The sequence below is a fragment of the Epinephelus lanceolatus genome, chromosome 21 (genome assembly GCF_041903045.1).
Source record: "Epinephelus lanceolatus isolate andai-2023 chromosome 21, ASM4190304v1, whole genome shotgun sequence".
In the NCBI taxonomy this organism is placed as follows: Eukaryota; Metazoa; Chordata; class Actinopteri; order Perciformes; family Serranidae; genus Epinephelus; species Epinephelus lanceolatus.
Window position 1 is genome coordinate 10,162,998 of NC_135754.1, and position 16,516 is coordinate 10,179,513.

At 45.7% G+C, this 16,516-nt stretch overlaps 1 protein-coding gene across 1 annotated transcript; it reads left to right on the plus strand.

Moving 5' to 3' along the window:
* Positions 1-452: 452 nt before the first annotated feature.
* On the plus strand, positions 453-9,669 carry LOC117246992 (E3 ubiquitin-protein ligase TRIM39-like). The gene is made up of 2 exons (XM_033611060.2): positions 453-557; positions 3,006-9,669. Exon 2 carries the CDS (start codon positions 3,015-3,017, stop codon positions 4,644-4,646), a length of 1,632 nt encoding a protein of 543 aa, XP_033466951.1. The 5' UTR covers positions 453-557; positions 3,006-3,014; the 3' UTR covers positions 4,647-9,669.
* The last annotated feature ends 6,847 nt before the right edge of the window (positions 9,670-16,516 follow it).

Consider the following 16,516-nt stretch of genomic DNA (forward strand, 5'->3'; position numbering starts at 1 on the left):
ACTTTATTTATTGTATTCAAACTAATGCAGACTGTGCCTCTGAGTTATGAGTGTGGACTTATCAACAAGCCAGCTGCCTGTCCTCTTACTTTTGTTTCTGTTGAATACAACAAAACAAAAAAGCAAAATTAATAAAATAAACAATAATTTAAAATCATAAGAATTTAATTTCAGATCACCCTTTGCTGAGTCCTGCCCCTCGAACGCAGCCTGTCCAATCATAGCCTAGCAGGAGCTATAACTATTCTGCTGTGCTTCATAGACTCTTGTAACCGTGATGATACTCATTGTCATATATAAATATATAAGAATAAATGACTTATTTTTGTGTGATTGATTGTGGTGGGCCAGTCTGGGCCAAAATACTGAGTCCAGCTTGTTATCCCAGCCCACTCCTGGGTGGACCAACAGTGAAAGAGCTGCTACGTCACATTTCCTGAAATGAAAGTGAAAGTTTATCTGACAGAGAGCAGAGCTGCAGTTGAGACAAGTCTCTCTGTGTCTCTCTAAAGAAATGTTTAACTGATCCAGCAGGTTCTTCTCAACAACAAACACCGGTGAGTACGCTGCCCTACAGAGACAAAATGCAGTAACTAAGTTTTCTGTCTGTCTGTTTTATGTCCGAGCCCGAACCGAGCCCGACATTATAATGACCGAAGCACTGAGCTTGTGTCACACAGTGGTTACAGGCTATTTAACAGGCCGGACGTGCGCTGTGGGTGCTCAGCTGCGGAGAGGAGATGGAGAAGTAAAACAAAATAAGATAAAATAGGAAAAACCTGTCTCCCTCTTTTATTTTATTTTCAGTGTTTAATCAAGGCGGAGCAGGGCGGCTGGAGGTCCGAGACTTCCAGAGAGGAGAGAGGTAGAAACAAACAGCCAATGTTTGTCTGTGTGTTATGTTCAGGTGTTGTCACGTAAATAACAGTGCCCAAGCAATAAACAGGACAGACAATAGGATTTTATTTAATTTTACACTATATTGTCACTGAAAGCTGACCGAATCCGACTCGAGCCCGAATACAATTTATAGCTACATTTCTGACCAAACCCGGCCCAACCCGTCGGGTACCATCGGGCTCGGATTGCCACACTCTAGTGTGTGTATGTGTCCCTGATTGGGGCCTATCTGAATTTCTGTCTTTGAGAGATATTATTTTGTGATATAACTGAATTTTCTATCCATACATATAAATTTTAAATATATTAAAATTATAAGGCATCTTTGAGTAAACTGCGAGTATCATTTAAGTAGGCTATGTCGTGGCCGGCCGAGTGTCCTCTTTTTTGGAAATCAAAATATGGTCACCCTAAGCTTGGATTCCCTTAAAATGTATCAACATACAGAGTTTCGTATCTGATTTTTATTCTCAGTTCCAGTGTGTCTGTAATTAGTGCTGTCTGTCTTTCTAAAGAAGTACAGCTTAGTGTGTTCCAACAATCAGTATGAAGTCTAATCCCGAGCTCCAATCAGACTCACTTATGGCAGAATTTCAACTGAGGTCCATCAGTAGTCGTAGGTGTTGTAGAAATGAATGATCTCATAATTGTCTGCAGTCCAGAGCAGCAGATTCCAACTTTCTTGTACACATTAAATGTGTCTTATTCTCTGCACTTTGTATCATCATGCTCTCCCTGTGTACCTTCTCTTCCTCCTCTTTGTCCAACCTGACTTCTCTTTGGACAGAGAAGATGATTTCTTCTTCAGCTCTACTCCCTCAGACACATACTTATAAAATGAATAGAAATTGTTAATTATAACTGTACATTGTAATAAATGTGTGAAGTTAAATGTTGAATTTGAATTTAAATTGTTATGCCTGCTTTGAAAAATGATTTACTCACACTAGATTTTAGACCCAAGAAAGCCAGTGTGGTTTTTATTTTTTTGGTATTGATTTGGAGCCGCTTGGTGACACTGGATGAAAGCTATTAAAGAAAATACATACATTTTCCATAAAAATACATCTGTTGAGCAAGTGAATTATAGATTAGCAATTAAAATAAGAGTGCAACTTGAGAAGAATTCAGTATATATTTTCTTAATCCAAGTTTTCACTAATATGGGCACATCAGCATCAGTGTTTTGTCATTCAAACAGTAATTTGTTGATGTTACATAAGTCAACCTTAGTGGTCCAGCATAAAACTAAGAAAGCACTAATAATAAAAATAAATAAATTATATAATAAAAAAAAAGAACAAAATACCAATATAAACAAATCCTACCTTTACCCTGTTACCACTAATACCAATAATTGAATGATAATTAATAATGAATAATAAAGTCAGGGGGAAGTGTCCCTCCGTCCACCTGCAACGAGGCAGTACCATGGCATCACTGGAAAAACTCCAGAACGGGTCAACCTGTAGACAGCCAGCACAACCTTATCCCTTTATCCCCTGGCAACAATTAATTTACTGGCCTGTATTCACTTTTGTATTAACTGTGTTTTGTATTGTCTCGCAATAAATAAAAATAAGATTAACAATAAAAAAAAAAAAAAAAAACACTGCTGGATCCAGAGTGAATGGCTGTTGAATTTTCAACTTAAAACTAACTTCACCACAGCAGACTGGTTGCAAATTTAGCTCAATTTCTATCAAAATAAACATCAAAACCATCTCCACCTGCACCTACTTTGAGGAGCATTTTGAGAAAAAGTATTTTCCTCCCAGATAGCCAAAGTAAAAGTTTTAGAATATGAATCTGCATGTCATCATTTATTTTGTGAGCCTGGTGCTCACAAAGACATACAGCTGAGCTGCACATCTGAGCTGTCTTTTATTCACTGCATATTCCAGGACCTGACTACATAATGAGCTGTCTTAGTAAATTAGAAGCTGAATACGTGCAGATTGACAGCCACAGGTCATATTGCATTACACCATTTTCTTAGTGAATTTAGCGCTTAGTTGTAAAATAATAATCCACTGATCAAAGTTCATGGAAGTAATAATGACAAGATAATTACAGTTTTGTTCTTTCACACTTTTTGTTCTCAGAGTGCAGATATGTCTGCTGCCAGCTGTTTTCTGACTGAAAATCAGTTTCTGTGCTCCATCTGTCTGGAGGTGTTCACTGATCCAGTCGCCATACCATGTGGACACAACTTCTGCAAAACCTGCATCACTGAACACTGGGATTTTAATGTCCAGTGTCAGTGTCCGAACTGTCAAAAAGTTTTCAACACAAGACCAGAGCTGCAGGTCAATACTTTAATTTCTGAGATAGCTGCTCAGTTCAGACAGCCAGCTCAACAGAGCGCCAGCAGAAGCAGCTCAGAGCAAAAACTTTCAAATCTCAAAGAAGTTCCCTGTGACATCTGTACTGGAACCAAACTGAAGGCCGTGAAGTCCTGCCTGGTGTGTCTAGTCTCCTACTGTGAGACTCACCTGGAGCCTCATCTGACAATATCAAGTCTGAAAAGACATCAGCTGGCCGACTCTGTGGAGAACTTGGAGGGCAGGATGTGTACGAAGCATGATAAACTGCTGGAGCTGTTCTGTAAGACTGACCAGATGTGTGTCTGCATGCTCTGCACTATTTCGGACCACAAGACACACGATGTTGTTCCTCTAAAAGAAGGATATGAGGGAAAGAAGGCCGAGCTGGAGGATGAAATTCAAGAGATGATCCAGAAAAGACAAGAGAAGGTTGAAGAGATCAAAAACTCAGTGGAGCTCAGTAAGGATGACGCAGACCGAGAGATAGCAGATGGTGTTCAGGTCCTCACCACTCTGAAGGAGTCTGTTGAGAGAAGCCAGGCCGAGCTAACTGACACAATCAAAGAGAAGCAGAAAAAGACAGAGAAACAGGCTGAAGGCTTCCTCACAGAGCTGGAACAGGAAATCTCTGACCTGAGGAAGAGAAGCACTGAGGTGGAGCAGCTCTCACAGTCTGAAGACTATCTCCACCTCCTCCAAAGCTTACTGTCCCTGAACACTGCTTCACTCACCAAGGACTGGACAGAAGTCAGTGTCCATCCACTGTATGCAGGGACTGTGAGTAGAGTTTTGGCTCCCCTGGAAGAGATGCTCAGTGAACAGATTAAGAAGATGTTTGGGGTTGAGCTGAAGAGGGTCCAGCAGTACACAGTGGATGTGACTCTTGATCCTGATACAGCATATACCAAACTCATCCTGTCTGATGATGGGAAACAAGTAAAAAGTGGTAATGACTGGAAGTTTCTCCCAGACAATCCAAAGAGATTTGATACATGTCCTAATGTCTTGGCAAAGCAGAGTTTCCCTTCAGGAAGATTTTATTACGAGGTTCAAGTTAAAGGGAAGACTGACTGGTTTTTAGGAGTGGCCAGAGAATCCATCAACAGGAAAGGGAGCATCACACCGAGCCCTCAGATTGGCTTCTGGCTAATATGTTTGAGGAATGAAAACGAGTACAAAGCTTGTGCCGGGCCTGCAGTCCCTCTATCTCTGAGATGTCAGCCTGAGAAGGTGGGGGTGTTTGTGGATTATGAGGAGGGTCTCGTGTCTTTTTATGATGTTGATGCTGCATTTCTTATCTACACCTTTACTGGCTGCTCCTTCATGGAGAAACTCTACCCACTCTTTTGTCCTCTTGGTGACAATAGTGGTAAAAACTCTGCCCCTCTGATTATCTCTCCTGTCAAACACACTGAGTAGAACAATTATTTGATTTTCCTCAGAGAGATTCACTATCAGGTTAAAGCAAAAATAGGTATGTGTTCTTACAGAAAAATGTGTTACTGACCACCCAGCCAAATTTGAATGATGAAAAATTGCTACTGGGAGCGTGTCCACTGAAGGATCTGAAATGAAGGTCGAGCTGCTGCAAAGCAATGGACTCTCATTAGCAGCTAACCCAGTAGCACATACAGTTTATGGTATCACAGCACACACCACCCAAGCCAAAAAAAATAGTGTTGCTCTGCAGCGACAGCCTCTCGTTCAGCAGCTAACAGCAGCTAACGTTAGCACAAAGTAGGGCTGCAACTAACCATTATTTTCATTGTCAACTAATCTGTCAATTATTTCTTTGATTAGTCGACTAATCATTTTAGCGAAAAATGTGTTATAATGTTGAAAAATGTCAGTTTGTCGCTCCCAAACCCCAAAAACTATGTCATCTAATGTCTTGTTTCGTAATTGTACTTGTCATGGGAGAGTGTGTAAAGCTGCCAATGTCTGAATGTAAGAAGATGCAATAAGGGTATTTTGGGGTACTGTTATAGTTAGGGCTGGGCGATATGGTCACAAAAAATCCGATTCACGATTTATAGATTTTTTCCCCTCCTAGTTAAAAAAAAATATTTGCGGCCTGGTAGCACATACCTGGGGTCCAAAACTTTCAGCATGTGAATAAACCCCAGCTTTTCCACAGTAGCCTATATATGGGCACCATATCGCTTGCAATATACATGGCGACTACATCTGTGATCGCTTTCCACCGGACCCCTTTCTTATCATACGGCAATGTTTCCCCTACCATTATATTGGATCACAGCAGAAGTCATTTAAGGTTACCTTTCCTATAGAACAGGTCTATATCTTGTCTTTTTATTAAATAAACTAAATAGCCTTATGTTACAGGCTGAGCCTGATGTGTGTGGCTTGTGTGTGTGTGTGTGTGTGTGTGTGTGTGTGTGTAGTTGATGTTGGAGGTATGAGACGTTAGTGCGCCGGGTGTGGTGTGTGACGTCAGACGGATGCGCCCCCGGAAGAAAGTGAGGCATTTTCTACGTTGTTTACATCGAGCAGCCACAGTGAAGAAGCCTACGCAGTTCTGCATGCTGTTTTTGAGTTATTTCCCTCTAAAGTCAGACACTGATGAGAGAGGCTGTGCATCATCCCTGCAGTGCTGAAAATAAAGTGCCGTTCTTTAACGCAGACGAAGTCCCGTTGTTTATGTGTTGTTGCCACAACGAGCTAACACAAGCTAAAGGAGCTAATAGTCTTCGGAGGTCCCTTTACTACGGTTCGGGGGTCTGCCAGCTTGTAACACTTATTTATTTTATTTACACCGCACATGTCATTTATGTCCCTACACGGTGCGTGTCTAAAATCCTCCTCTGCTCTCTGTGTCGCGCACGGCGGAGTTCGGCCCTGATGCGCACACACACGCAGGTGAGCACACAGACATTTACACAGGTGAGCACACACACACAGACACAGACACAGGTGTACACACAAAAGCGCTGAAGAACTCATTCCCTTTCTTGAGAACGAGTTCTTCAGTGCTCGCTGCCATATTGTTTGTGTATCAAGCGCGCGCGGGGGAGGGGTGAGCCCACTCTGAACTACGGGAGCCCAGCGGGGAGCGGCGGTGGCGGATTTTAAATAGAAACTTGATTTTCATTAAAACAAATCGGCCTAAACTACAAATTCGAATTAATCGATAAAATCGATTTATCGCCCAGCCCTAGTTATAGTACTTTTCTATGAAAAAAGACTCAAACTGATTAGTTGACTACTAAAGTAGTCACTGATTACTTTTATAGTCGATTAGTCATCGATTAGTTGACTAATCGTTGCAGCTTTAGCACAAGCACACACCCACAGCGGCAGGCCTTAACTACTGGCAGGCTAGGTAGCCAACTCAGGCAAAAAGACAGAAAGGTACGTTAGTGACAGGTATTTTGCTTGTGTTTATATGATTGTGGCATTTCACAGAGATGCTTTTTCATGTATTGGTAGATATGAACATTAAATGGCACTGCATAGTTTTCCATCTCTTCACATGTTTTCAACAAGTATTTTCAAAGATGTGTGACATGATTTGAAAGAAATCACTGAATTTACTTCAGCCTTTAAAGGTCCATTGTGTAGGATTTCGGGCATCTAGCAGTGAGGTTGCAAAACTGAAAGTTCTCTTGTGTGCCAAGTGTGTGGGAAAGTGATACTCAACTCAAGGCCCGTGGGCTAAATCTGGCTCCCACTAGGGTGCCTGGTGGCCCCTTTTATACTTTTATTATACATTATTTTTATTATTATTATTTTTTTTCTTTTTCACAGCCGCACAGCAACAGCATACCTGCAAGAGTGTTCCCTAAAAAAGCAAAGCAGTCTGCTGCAACTACAATGACTACAACTGTGATGACATAGATAATTCGGGGAATGACACTGAGGGAAGTGCAAGCTAGCTTGGAGCCATATAAATAACAGCTGAATAACTCTGAAGTCGTAGAATACTGGTGCTTGAGCAGTGACTTCTGGTGTCAGGCAAAGACAAAGAAAAGCTGTACTCTCATGTCGGCTTGATACGCAGCCAGTCCCAGTGGCATCGGCGGGAAGTGCGTCTAGACAACAACGGAGGTTAAGGGGGCAAAAGTCTCAGTAGGGCAGGCAAGAGGGGAGGTGGATGGGCCCAACAACCACCTACTTTCACCAGGGATGCTGGCATTCATGTTGCGAAAGCGAAACCCTGTTCGTTTTTCCTCAACCCAACTATATGCTTTTGTTGCCTTAACCTAAACATGTGGGTGCTGGCTAAAGGTAACCATGTGTGCGTGATGGCTAAACGTAATCATGTGCATTTGTTGTTGAAGGGAAAAAACATCAATTGGCGGTGTTGTACCCATGCAGTGAGTTTATTTTGAAAGAGACTGTATGCAAAATGTACATTTCCTGTAAAGGTGTAAGTGTATTTTGAAAACAGACAATATATATATATAACAGGCAGAAGTTGACATGGCATCCCAGAATTTCAACAACCAACGCACCCAGGGTACGTTGCACGTCATATGTTGACATGGAAAATCCATTACCAAACATCAATATGTGACAAGGACAGAATGAGAATGCGTTGTATAAGTTGTTAACGCTGTGTTGTTCGACTCTGGGTGGTCCGACATCAACATTATCAGCTTGGCACAGCAAAATCTGTGCGTATTTACGTGGGCGGCAATTGCTTCATACCCCGACTGTTATGTTCGTAACCACATTCCCTCTGCCCCCTTCCTCTCTTTGAACTGACTGGAGGCTGCCAGTTACCACACGTGGGTGTGAAAGCAGCTTTAAAAAGGCATCAAATTAGAGCTTGTTTATCAAAATAGTGCCGGAGGAGGATCTGTGGTTCCCCTTACATACATCCAATCTAAGCCCCAAATGTCCTCAAATCCTTGAAATGCCCCTGCGTACGTGTGCGGGGCTGCTGACTGGCTCTTGACCTCCTGTCATTTTGCAAAAGTGGCCCCTGGGCAATGTAAGTTGAGTATGCATGATGTAGGAGAACTGCAGTGCCTGGCAAAAAACGCGAATGACCCTAACTGGAGCCAGTGTTTGGTTTGTCCAGTCTGAACAACTGTAAAAACAACATGGCATAGCCCATTGAAGTGTACCCACTCTACATGTAGATACAAATGGCTCATTTTAAGGTAACAAAAACACAACAATTCTTAATTTCAACTGAATATAATCTAATGAAAACATAGTTATGAATATTATATACAGTTACTGCCAATAGATGCCCCTAAATCGTACACAATGGACCTTTAATGTAATGTGTATTATTTGTGATGTTTGTGCATACAGTGTTGTTTATTTACTATTTTTCTGTAAATGGTTTTGTTTGATGTGTCACTTGGCTACTTAGAGCAGAAAGAATTTTGTGGCATTGACTTAATTTGTCTATGTGGTAAATTTAGTAATTCTCTTAACCCATCGGCTGTATTTGGCGTCTGACTTCCGGCAGACGGTGATACAGCCTGTGGGGGCAGACCCCTGATTTTTTGGCATTCCGGTTTGATTTGGGCGGAGGAGACAAATTTCCGTTTTCTGACTTCCGTTTATATATAAGTAAATATGCTGACCCATTGCGATGGATTCAGAGTTTGCAGTGACACCAATAATGTTCCGCCTCGTTAGTTCACCGCACAGAGCGTTTACCCTGGCAACAACTGCAGCCGGCTCAAACGTGATTGATCAATATCACGCGGACTACAAACAGCCTACAACCGGAAACCAGGGCTCTTCCGCTCTTCATCCGGAGGCAAGATCTCCGGGGTTTGCCTACAGACTCTACATTCACTGAATGTAGAGTCTGTATATAGAGACTGTTACGACCCGGCTCAAGTGGCCATAACAAAAGAGAGACACACCATGATGAACGGTTAACGAAAGATATTTTATTGGAAGCAAATCAAACCAAATTAGACCAAATTAGCAAATAACTAAATAAGAATAACATATGGAGTGTGAATGTCAGTGATATCAGTACTATGTGTGAGTATTGAATGATGGGTGTGGGAGAGTGTGTATGTGTAAGTGTTGGAGAGTGCGTCAAAGCAAAGAAACTAAAACATTACCAAACCAGACCAGAGTGGTTGCCTGTAGGAAGAAGCAGAGGGTGAGTGAATGAGTGACCACAGCTTTTATCAGCTTCAGTGCACCGGACCCAGGTGCACTGAGTTGCAATCAAGGCAGCTTGGGAGAGACAGGCCTGAGACACTCACAGCAGACACACCCCTAGATGACACAGGGATCATCACAGAGACTACCTGGCTTCAAGACTATTTATCATCAGAAAACAATGTACACAGACATGAGAAGCATTTGCACATTCCTTAGGTGTTGGTGTACAAAATTCTGAATATTTTAATTAATTTTGAATAAGACAAAAGTCATTTGCTTTTCTCCCATCTCATTTTTAAATAAACAAAAGCAAACTAAAGTTCAAATTGTGTCTGTTGAAGTTATTTTGTTTCTTAATAAGCACTGAAAAACAAGCTGATGGTGTTTGTAATGACCACCAAATCAGTCAATCACTACATCAAACTCCTTATTTCACAGACTTTCACATGTCAACACTTTGAGATTTTCAAAATCATGCACTGAAACAAAAGTCATAACTATAAATTATGTTTTTTTTTCTCAGACATTCCATAGATTTTCTTGTGGTGGAGAATGATTAAGGCCTTTTACTCTCTAACTGGGGAGCCATTACAAAATTTCTGTGATGGCAGTGAGGAATAGGACCCAAAATGCAGACACAGAGGGAAGAGGGTTAACAGGTTTATTGTGTCAGAATTGTGCAGAGAACTGAGGAGATCCGGAGTCGAGGTGCAGAGTGAGAAAACCAGGTGAGAGTGCTGGGCTGTGGGCTGCCGAGAGGCACAGAGGGAGACACTGGAACAAAAAAGGCAGGAGAACGAGGGTTAACACACGAGGAGCAAAAAACACCATCAAACTTGCTAGATACTTAATTCACTGGAGGATCAGAGGAGCCGAGATACCAGTGCGTGCAGTTGCAAATACTCTGGCACTGAGGCTAGAGACGGTGGCAGTCTTAACAGCCCGTTGATGCAGATGAGTCACAGGTGTGCGCACTCAGCCTCAGTGCAGGGCGGGGGAAGGGAGAAGCCTCTGGAGACAGGCAAACACAGCAGCAAACAACCCACACAGGAAGTAGACTCCGGAAATGTTCATAAAAATAAAAGCCAAAAGTCCATGCTCACCACAGTACCCCCCTCTCAACGGACGCCTCCTGGCGTCCTACCAGGCTTGTCCGGGTTAGCAGCGTAAAAGTCTCTCAGCAGGGATGCGTCCAGAATGAGCTTCCTGGAGATCCATGATCGCTCCTCCGGGCCATACCCCTCCCAATCGACCAAGTACTGGAAACCCTGTCCTCGGGGCCGAACATCCAGAATCCTGGACACAGAGAAGGCGGGGTGGTCATCGATGATCCGGGGGGGGTGGAGGGGGGACGGCCGGAGGGCTCAGGTCACAGGAAGCGACAGGTTTCAGGAGGGACACATGGAAGGTAGGGTGGATCTTTAGAGAGTCCAGTAACTGGAGTCTGACAGCAGAGGGGTTAATGACTTTGACGACAGGGAAGGGACCAATTAAACGGGGTGACAGCTTACGTGACTCAGTCTGTAGTGGGAGGTCGCGGGATGAGAGCCACACCATCTGACCGGAACCGTACTCAGGGGCTGGAGACCGGTGTCCGTCCGCTATCCGCTTAGTCCTGGCTGCATTGCGGGTGAGTGCGGCTCTGGCGGTCCTCCACACCTCCCGCAGGCACCTGATGTGCTCCCTCACCGACGGGGTGGCCACTGCTCGCTCCTGGTCAGGGAACAATGGGGGTTGAAAGCCATAACAACACATGAAGGGTGACATACCTGTGGCCGCGCTGGTGAGGGAGTTGTGCGTGTGCTCGATCCACGGGAGGTGGGAGCTCCAGGTGACCGGATGGTGAGCCGCCACACAGCGCAGCGCAGTCTCCAAACTTTGGTTGGCCCGCTCTGTCTGGCCGTTGGTCTGAGGGTGGTAGCCAGAGGACAAGCTAGCTGTTGCGCCCAGGGACTTACAGAAATCCCGCCAAACCTGGGAGGAAAACTGTGGACCACGGTCCGACACAATGTCACTGGGTATCCCATGCAGTCTGAAGACATGGGTAATCAGGAGATCAGAGGTCTCACGAGCTGAGGGGAGCTTGGGTAAAGGCACGTAATGCACACACTTGGAAAATCTGTCTATGATGGTAAGGATAACTGTGTTACCTTCAGATGGCGGTAGTCCAGTGACGAAATCCAGAGCTATGTGAGACCAGGGACGGGATGGTATGGGTAGGGGGCACAACAGACCAGCTGGAGGCAGATGAGAGGCTTTGCCTCGGGCGCAGACAGAGCAGGCGGCCACAAAATCCCGGATGTCCCGAGCCATCCCCGGCCACCAGAAACTTTGGCGGAGGAAGTGGAGCGTCCTCTGGATCCCAGGATGGCAGGTGAGTTTCAATGAATGTCCCCACTGGAGAACCTGAGAACGGGCGGATTCAGGAACGAACCTCCGGTCCGGGGGTCCAGTCTTGGGGTCTGGTTGCGTCTTCAGCGCCTCCTCGATAAGTGCCTCTATCTCCCAGGTGGCGGCGCCGCCGAAGCAGGTGGGTGGAAGGATGAGGTCCGGCTCACTGGTGTCAGAAGGAGCGCTGAAGATTCGGGAGAGGGCGTCGGGCTTAGCGTTGCGGGATCCGGGTCTGTAGGACATGCTAAAGTTGAATCTGCTCAGAAAAAGTGCCCAGCGGGCTTGGCGGGAGTTCAGGCGCCGAGCAGAGCACAGATAGGCGAGATTCTTGTGGTCCGTCCAGATAATAAAAGGAAGATGCGAACCCTCCAGCCAGTGCCTCCACTCCTGCAGAGCCCACACCACAGCCAGCAACTCTCGGTTTCCCACATCATAATTCTTCTCCGCAGGAAACAGGCAGCGAGAAAAAAACGCACAGGGATGCAATCTCTGAGTCTTGGGGTCCCGTTGAGACAGAACCGCTCCAGCACCGGAGTCGGAGGCGTCCACTTCCACCACGAATTGCAGCGACGGGTCAGGGTGCTTTAACACAGGAGCGGAGGTGAACAGAGCCTTCAATCTGGAGAAAGCTGAAGCTGCCTCCGGGTACCAGAGGAAGGGAGTGTTGGGGGATGTGAGACGAGAGAGGGGAGCAGCCACCTTACTATAGTCCCGTATGAATCTCCGGTAGAAGTTTGCAAAGCCGAGGAAACGCTGCAACTCCTTGCGGGTGGTAGGAGTGGGCCACTCCCTTACCGCCTGGATCTTAGCTGGGTCTGGCTGCAGCTGTCCCTGAGCTATAACATAACCCAGGAAACTCACTGACGAGGTGTGAAACTCACATTTCTCGGGTTTCACATAAAGGCGGTTCTCTAACAGTCTCTGAAGTACCAGACGGACGTGCTGCCGGTGCTCCGCCTCATCCCAGGAGAAAATGAGGATGTCATCCAAGTAGACAAACACGAACCGGTTCAGCATGTCCCGGAGCACGTCATTGATCAGGGCCTGGAAGATGGCGGGGGCGTTGGTGAGTCCAAATGGCATCACTAGATACTCGAAATGACCAAGCGGAGTGTTGAATGCCGTCTTCCACTCATCTCCCTCCTTGATTCTGATAAGGTGGTAGGCATTCCGTAGGTCGAGCTTGGTGAAGATTCTGGCGCTACAAGTGGTTCGAAGGAGGGATCTATAAGGGGAAGAGGATACTTATTTTTAACTGTGATCTCATTCAGGCCTTGGAAATCAATACAGGGGCGAAGGGAGGAATCTTTCTTTTTAACAAAAAAGAAACCAGCTCCTAGTGGGGAAGAGGACGGCTGAATGAGTCCTGAAGCTAAGGAGTCCTGAATGTAGGACTCCATGGCCCCTCTCTCAGGACGGGACAGATTGTAGAGACGGCTACAGGGAAGGGTGGCGCCAGGAAGGAGGTCGATGGCACAATCATAGGGGCGGTGAGGGGGTAGGGATAAGGCCAGTTCCTTACTGAACACAGTAGCAAGGTCATGATACTCTGAGGGAACATTTGTGAGAATAGGTTGAGCTGGGGTTGCCATCTGTCGGCAGGAGAAGGGATTGGCGGATCTGAGGCAGTGGGAATGACAATGAACGCTCCAGTTGGTTATGGTGGCAGATTTCCAGTTAATTTGCGGATTGTGGAGTTGTAACCAGGGGAGACCAAGAACTATGGGGGATAGAGGAGAGGGGATGACGTAGAGCTGGAGGTCTTCACGATGATTACCGGAGATGATAAGAGTTAAAGGGGCAGTGCGGTGGGTGACATTGGAAATAAGGCGGCCATCTAAGGCGGTGACTCTCTTGGGAGAGGGAAGAGGCTCTAACGGGAGATTGAGTTGTTCAGCTAACTCACTGTGAATGAAGTTGTCGTCCGCACCAGAATCGATGAGGGTCTGCAGGGGTAGAGAGTCCCTCTCCCAGAGGAGTCAGGAGGGCACAGAGATCCGTTGAGGAGAGCTGGAGGGGGAGGAGGTGTGGCTCACCAGTGCGCTCTCACCTACTGATGAGCCTTGTCGTTTAACTTATGAGGGCAGGTGGCAAGGAAATGGCCAGCTTGGCCGCAGTAGATGCAGAGTCTCTGAGTGATGCGTCTCTGCCGCTCATTAGGGTGCAACTTCGCCCTCCCCAACTGCATGGGCTCTTCCGGGGGCACAATGGAGCTGGCAGGAGAGGGTGGCGAAGCAGAGGGTCTTGTCAGGCCGGAAGAGGGAGCCAAGCTACAGGGTCTGGGTAATCTATGCTGAGTTCTCTCCCTGTGTCTCTCCCTCAAGCGGTTATCTATGCGAATCACTAGGGAAATTAACTCCTCGAGTGAGCCTGGCTCATCTCTGGAGGCTAGCTCATCCTTAAGCTCATCGGACAAGCCTCTCAAAAATACCCCCTTTAATTCTTGATCCCCCCACCCACTCTCTGAGGCTGCGATACGAAAATCAATGGAAAATTCAGCCACTGACTGAGAACCTTGAGTTAGAGAAAATAGGCGCTTTGCTGCCTCCTGGCCCCCAATAGGGTGATCAAAAACTCTGCGAAGTTCCTCACAAAAACAAGAAAAAGAACTTAAGACAGGTGACTGCTGGTCCCAGATGGCTGTGGCCCATTTAGCTGCCTTACCCCGTAACAAATTAATGACATAAGCTATCCTGGCTTTATCAGTAGGATAACTACAAGGCTGCTGGTCAAAAACTAAGGAGCAGCGTAACAAAAAACTCCTACAACTACCTATCTCCCCAGTGTAAGGCTCAGGAGGGGGAACATAGGGCTCTTTGGGGGAAGAGGGAGAGGGTGAGGTGGCTGAGGTGTCGGGGGGGGGGGGGGAGCCGTACTCACAATGGGAGTGGAGCCGGATGGCTGGGGAGGCAAGCGGGCGACGAGTTGCTCGGAGAGGAGGGAGACTTGAGCGCGGAGGTCCTGTAAAGAGTCCATGAGACCTTGCAACATGTGCTCATGCTGTCCGAGCCGAGTTCCTTGGTTGGCGAGAGCTCTCCTGACGGGGTCTGAATCTGCTGGGTCCATGATTGGCCAGAGTATTCTGTGATGGCAGTGAGGAATAGGACCCAAAATGCAGACACAGAGGGAAGAGGGTTAACAGGTTTATTGTGTCAGAATTGTGCAGAGAACTGAGGAGATCCGGAGTCGAGGTGCAGAGTGAGGAAACCAGGTGAGAGTGCTGGGCTGTGGGCTGCTGAGAGGCACAGAGGGAGACACTGGAACAAAAAAGACAGGAGAACGAGGGTTAGCACACGAGGAGCAAAAAACACCATCAAACTTGCAAGATACTTAATTCACTGGAGGATCAGAGGAGCCAAGATACCAGTGCGTGCAGTTGCAAATACTCTGGCACTGAGGCTAGAGACGGTGGCAGTCTTAACAGCCCGTTGATGCAGATGAGTCACAGGTGTGCGCACTCAGCCTCAGTGCAGGGCGGGGGAAGGGAGAAGCCTCTGGAGACAGGCAAACACAGCAGCAAACAACCCACACAGGAAGTAGACTCCGGAAATGTTCATAAAAATAAAAGCCAAAAGTCCATGCTCACCACAATTACAACATTTTACTTTAACTTGAAGGGGATGTATTTTGCACCTCTGTACTTTTGTCTGAAATACAGCTAATTGGCCAAAATGCAAAATGTTTAAATCGTATGCAACTACTAGTTTATTAGTTCACCTAACTGATATGGACAAACAGTGACCAAAAAAAAGGGTGCCGCACAATGATTTAACGTTAGCTTGCTCACATAGTTACCTCCGCCAAGGAGGTCATGTTTTTGCCGGCGTTGGTCTGTTTGTCTGTTTGTCTGCAAAATAACACGAAAAGTTCTGAACGGATTTTGATGAAATTTTCAGGAAGGGTTGATAATGGGACAAGAAACAGATGATAAAATTTTGGTGGTGATCGGTTGAAGCGAAGTGGATAAAATAATAAAATGGTGGGAAATCCGGGCTGCTTGGCGGAGGTCTGCGCTCTCTGAGTGCTCTAGTTGTACAAGGATTCATGGGAAACAGTTAGCCTATCATAAATATTGTGTGCTGTAAAGTTGTTTTTTGTGGAAAGGCCGATTTATCTTCACCTTATCTTCTTTTTCTTGGCTGCTTGGATTTACCTGCAATGCTTAAGGGTGACACGGAATTTCAAAATAAAGGTGTACCATAAAGATGATGGTACGGATCGATGTTTTGACCTTGCATCGATGACACCAGGTCATTGATGATCATTATTTATATAGATAAAAATTTGATGGATCATTATACCCATATTGTACACATGCTGCTTTTTGCTTTTTACTGACAAGTCTACAACAAGAGCAGTTAGTGACATTGTGGGATTCCAACACATTCTCATCCCAAGTCATCACATATGGTTCCTTTGTCGGTAGCCTTTACATTCACATATTCCACGCTAGGTATCCCCCTGCTGTTGACGTTCCAGGATGTGCTACCAATACCGGTACATCAACTAAAGCATATGATCAGGTTTGGGAAAAAACATCTTGGTTTAGCATTTGGGAAGCAAACATCAGATTCCAGGGTGAAAGCTGTTTTTTTGACCAATCCACCTTCAGAATGAGAACGGGCTGGGGCTCCATGCTCGTTTTGAAGTAGAAGTGGCTAACAAGGAAGGGGTGGGGCTTAGCAAAGAGCAAATTGTGTGAATAATTAATCCGAATTAATGTTTAAGAATACATTGCAAAACATTAATCTGAATTCAAAATAATAACAGACTACACCAGCACAGTGTGTCAC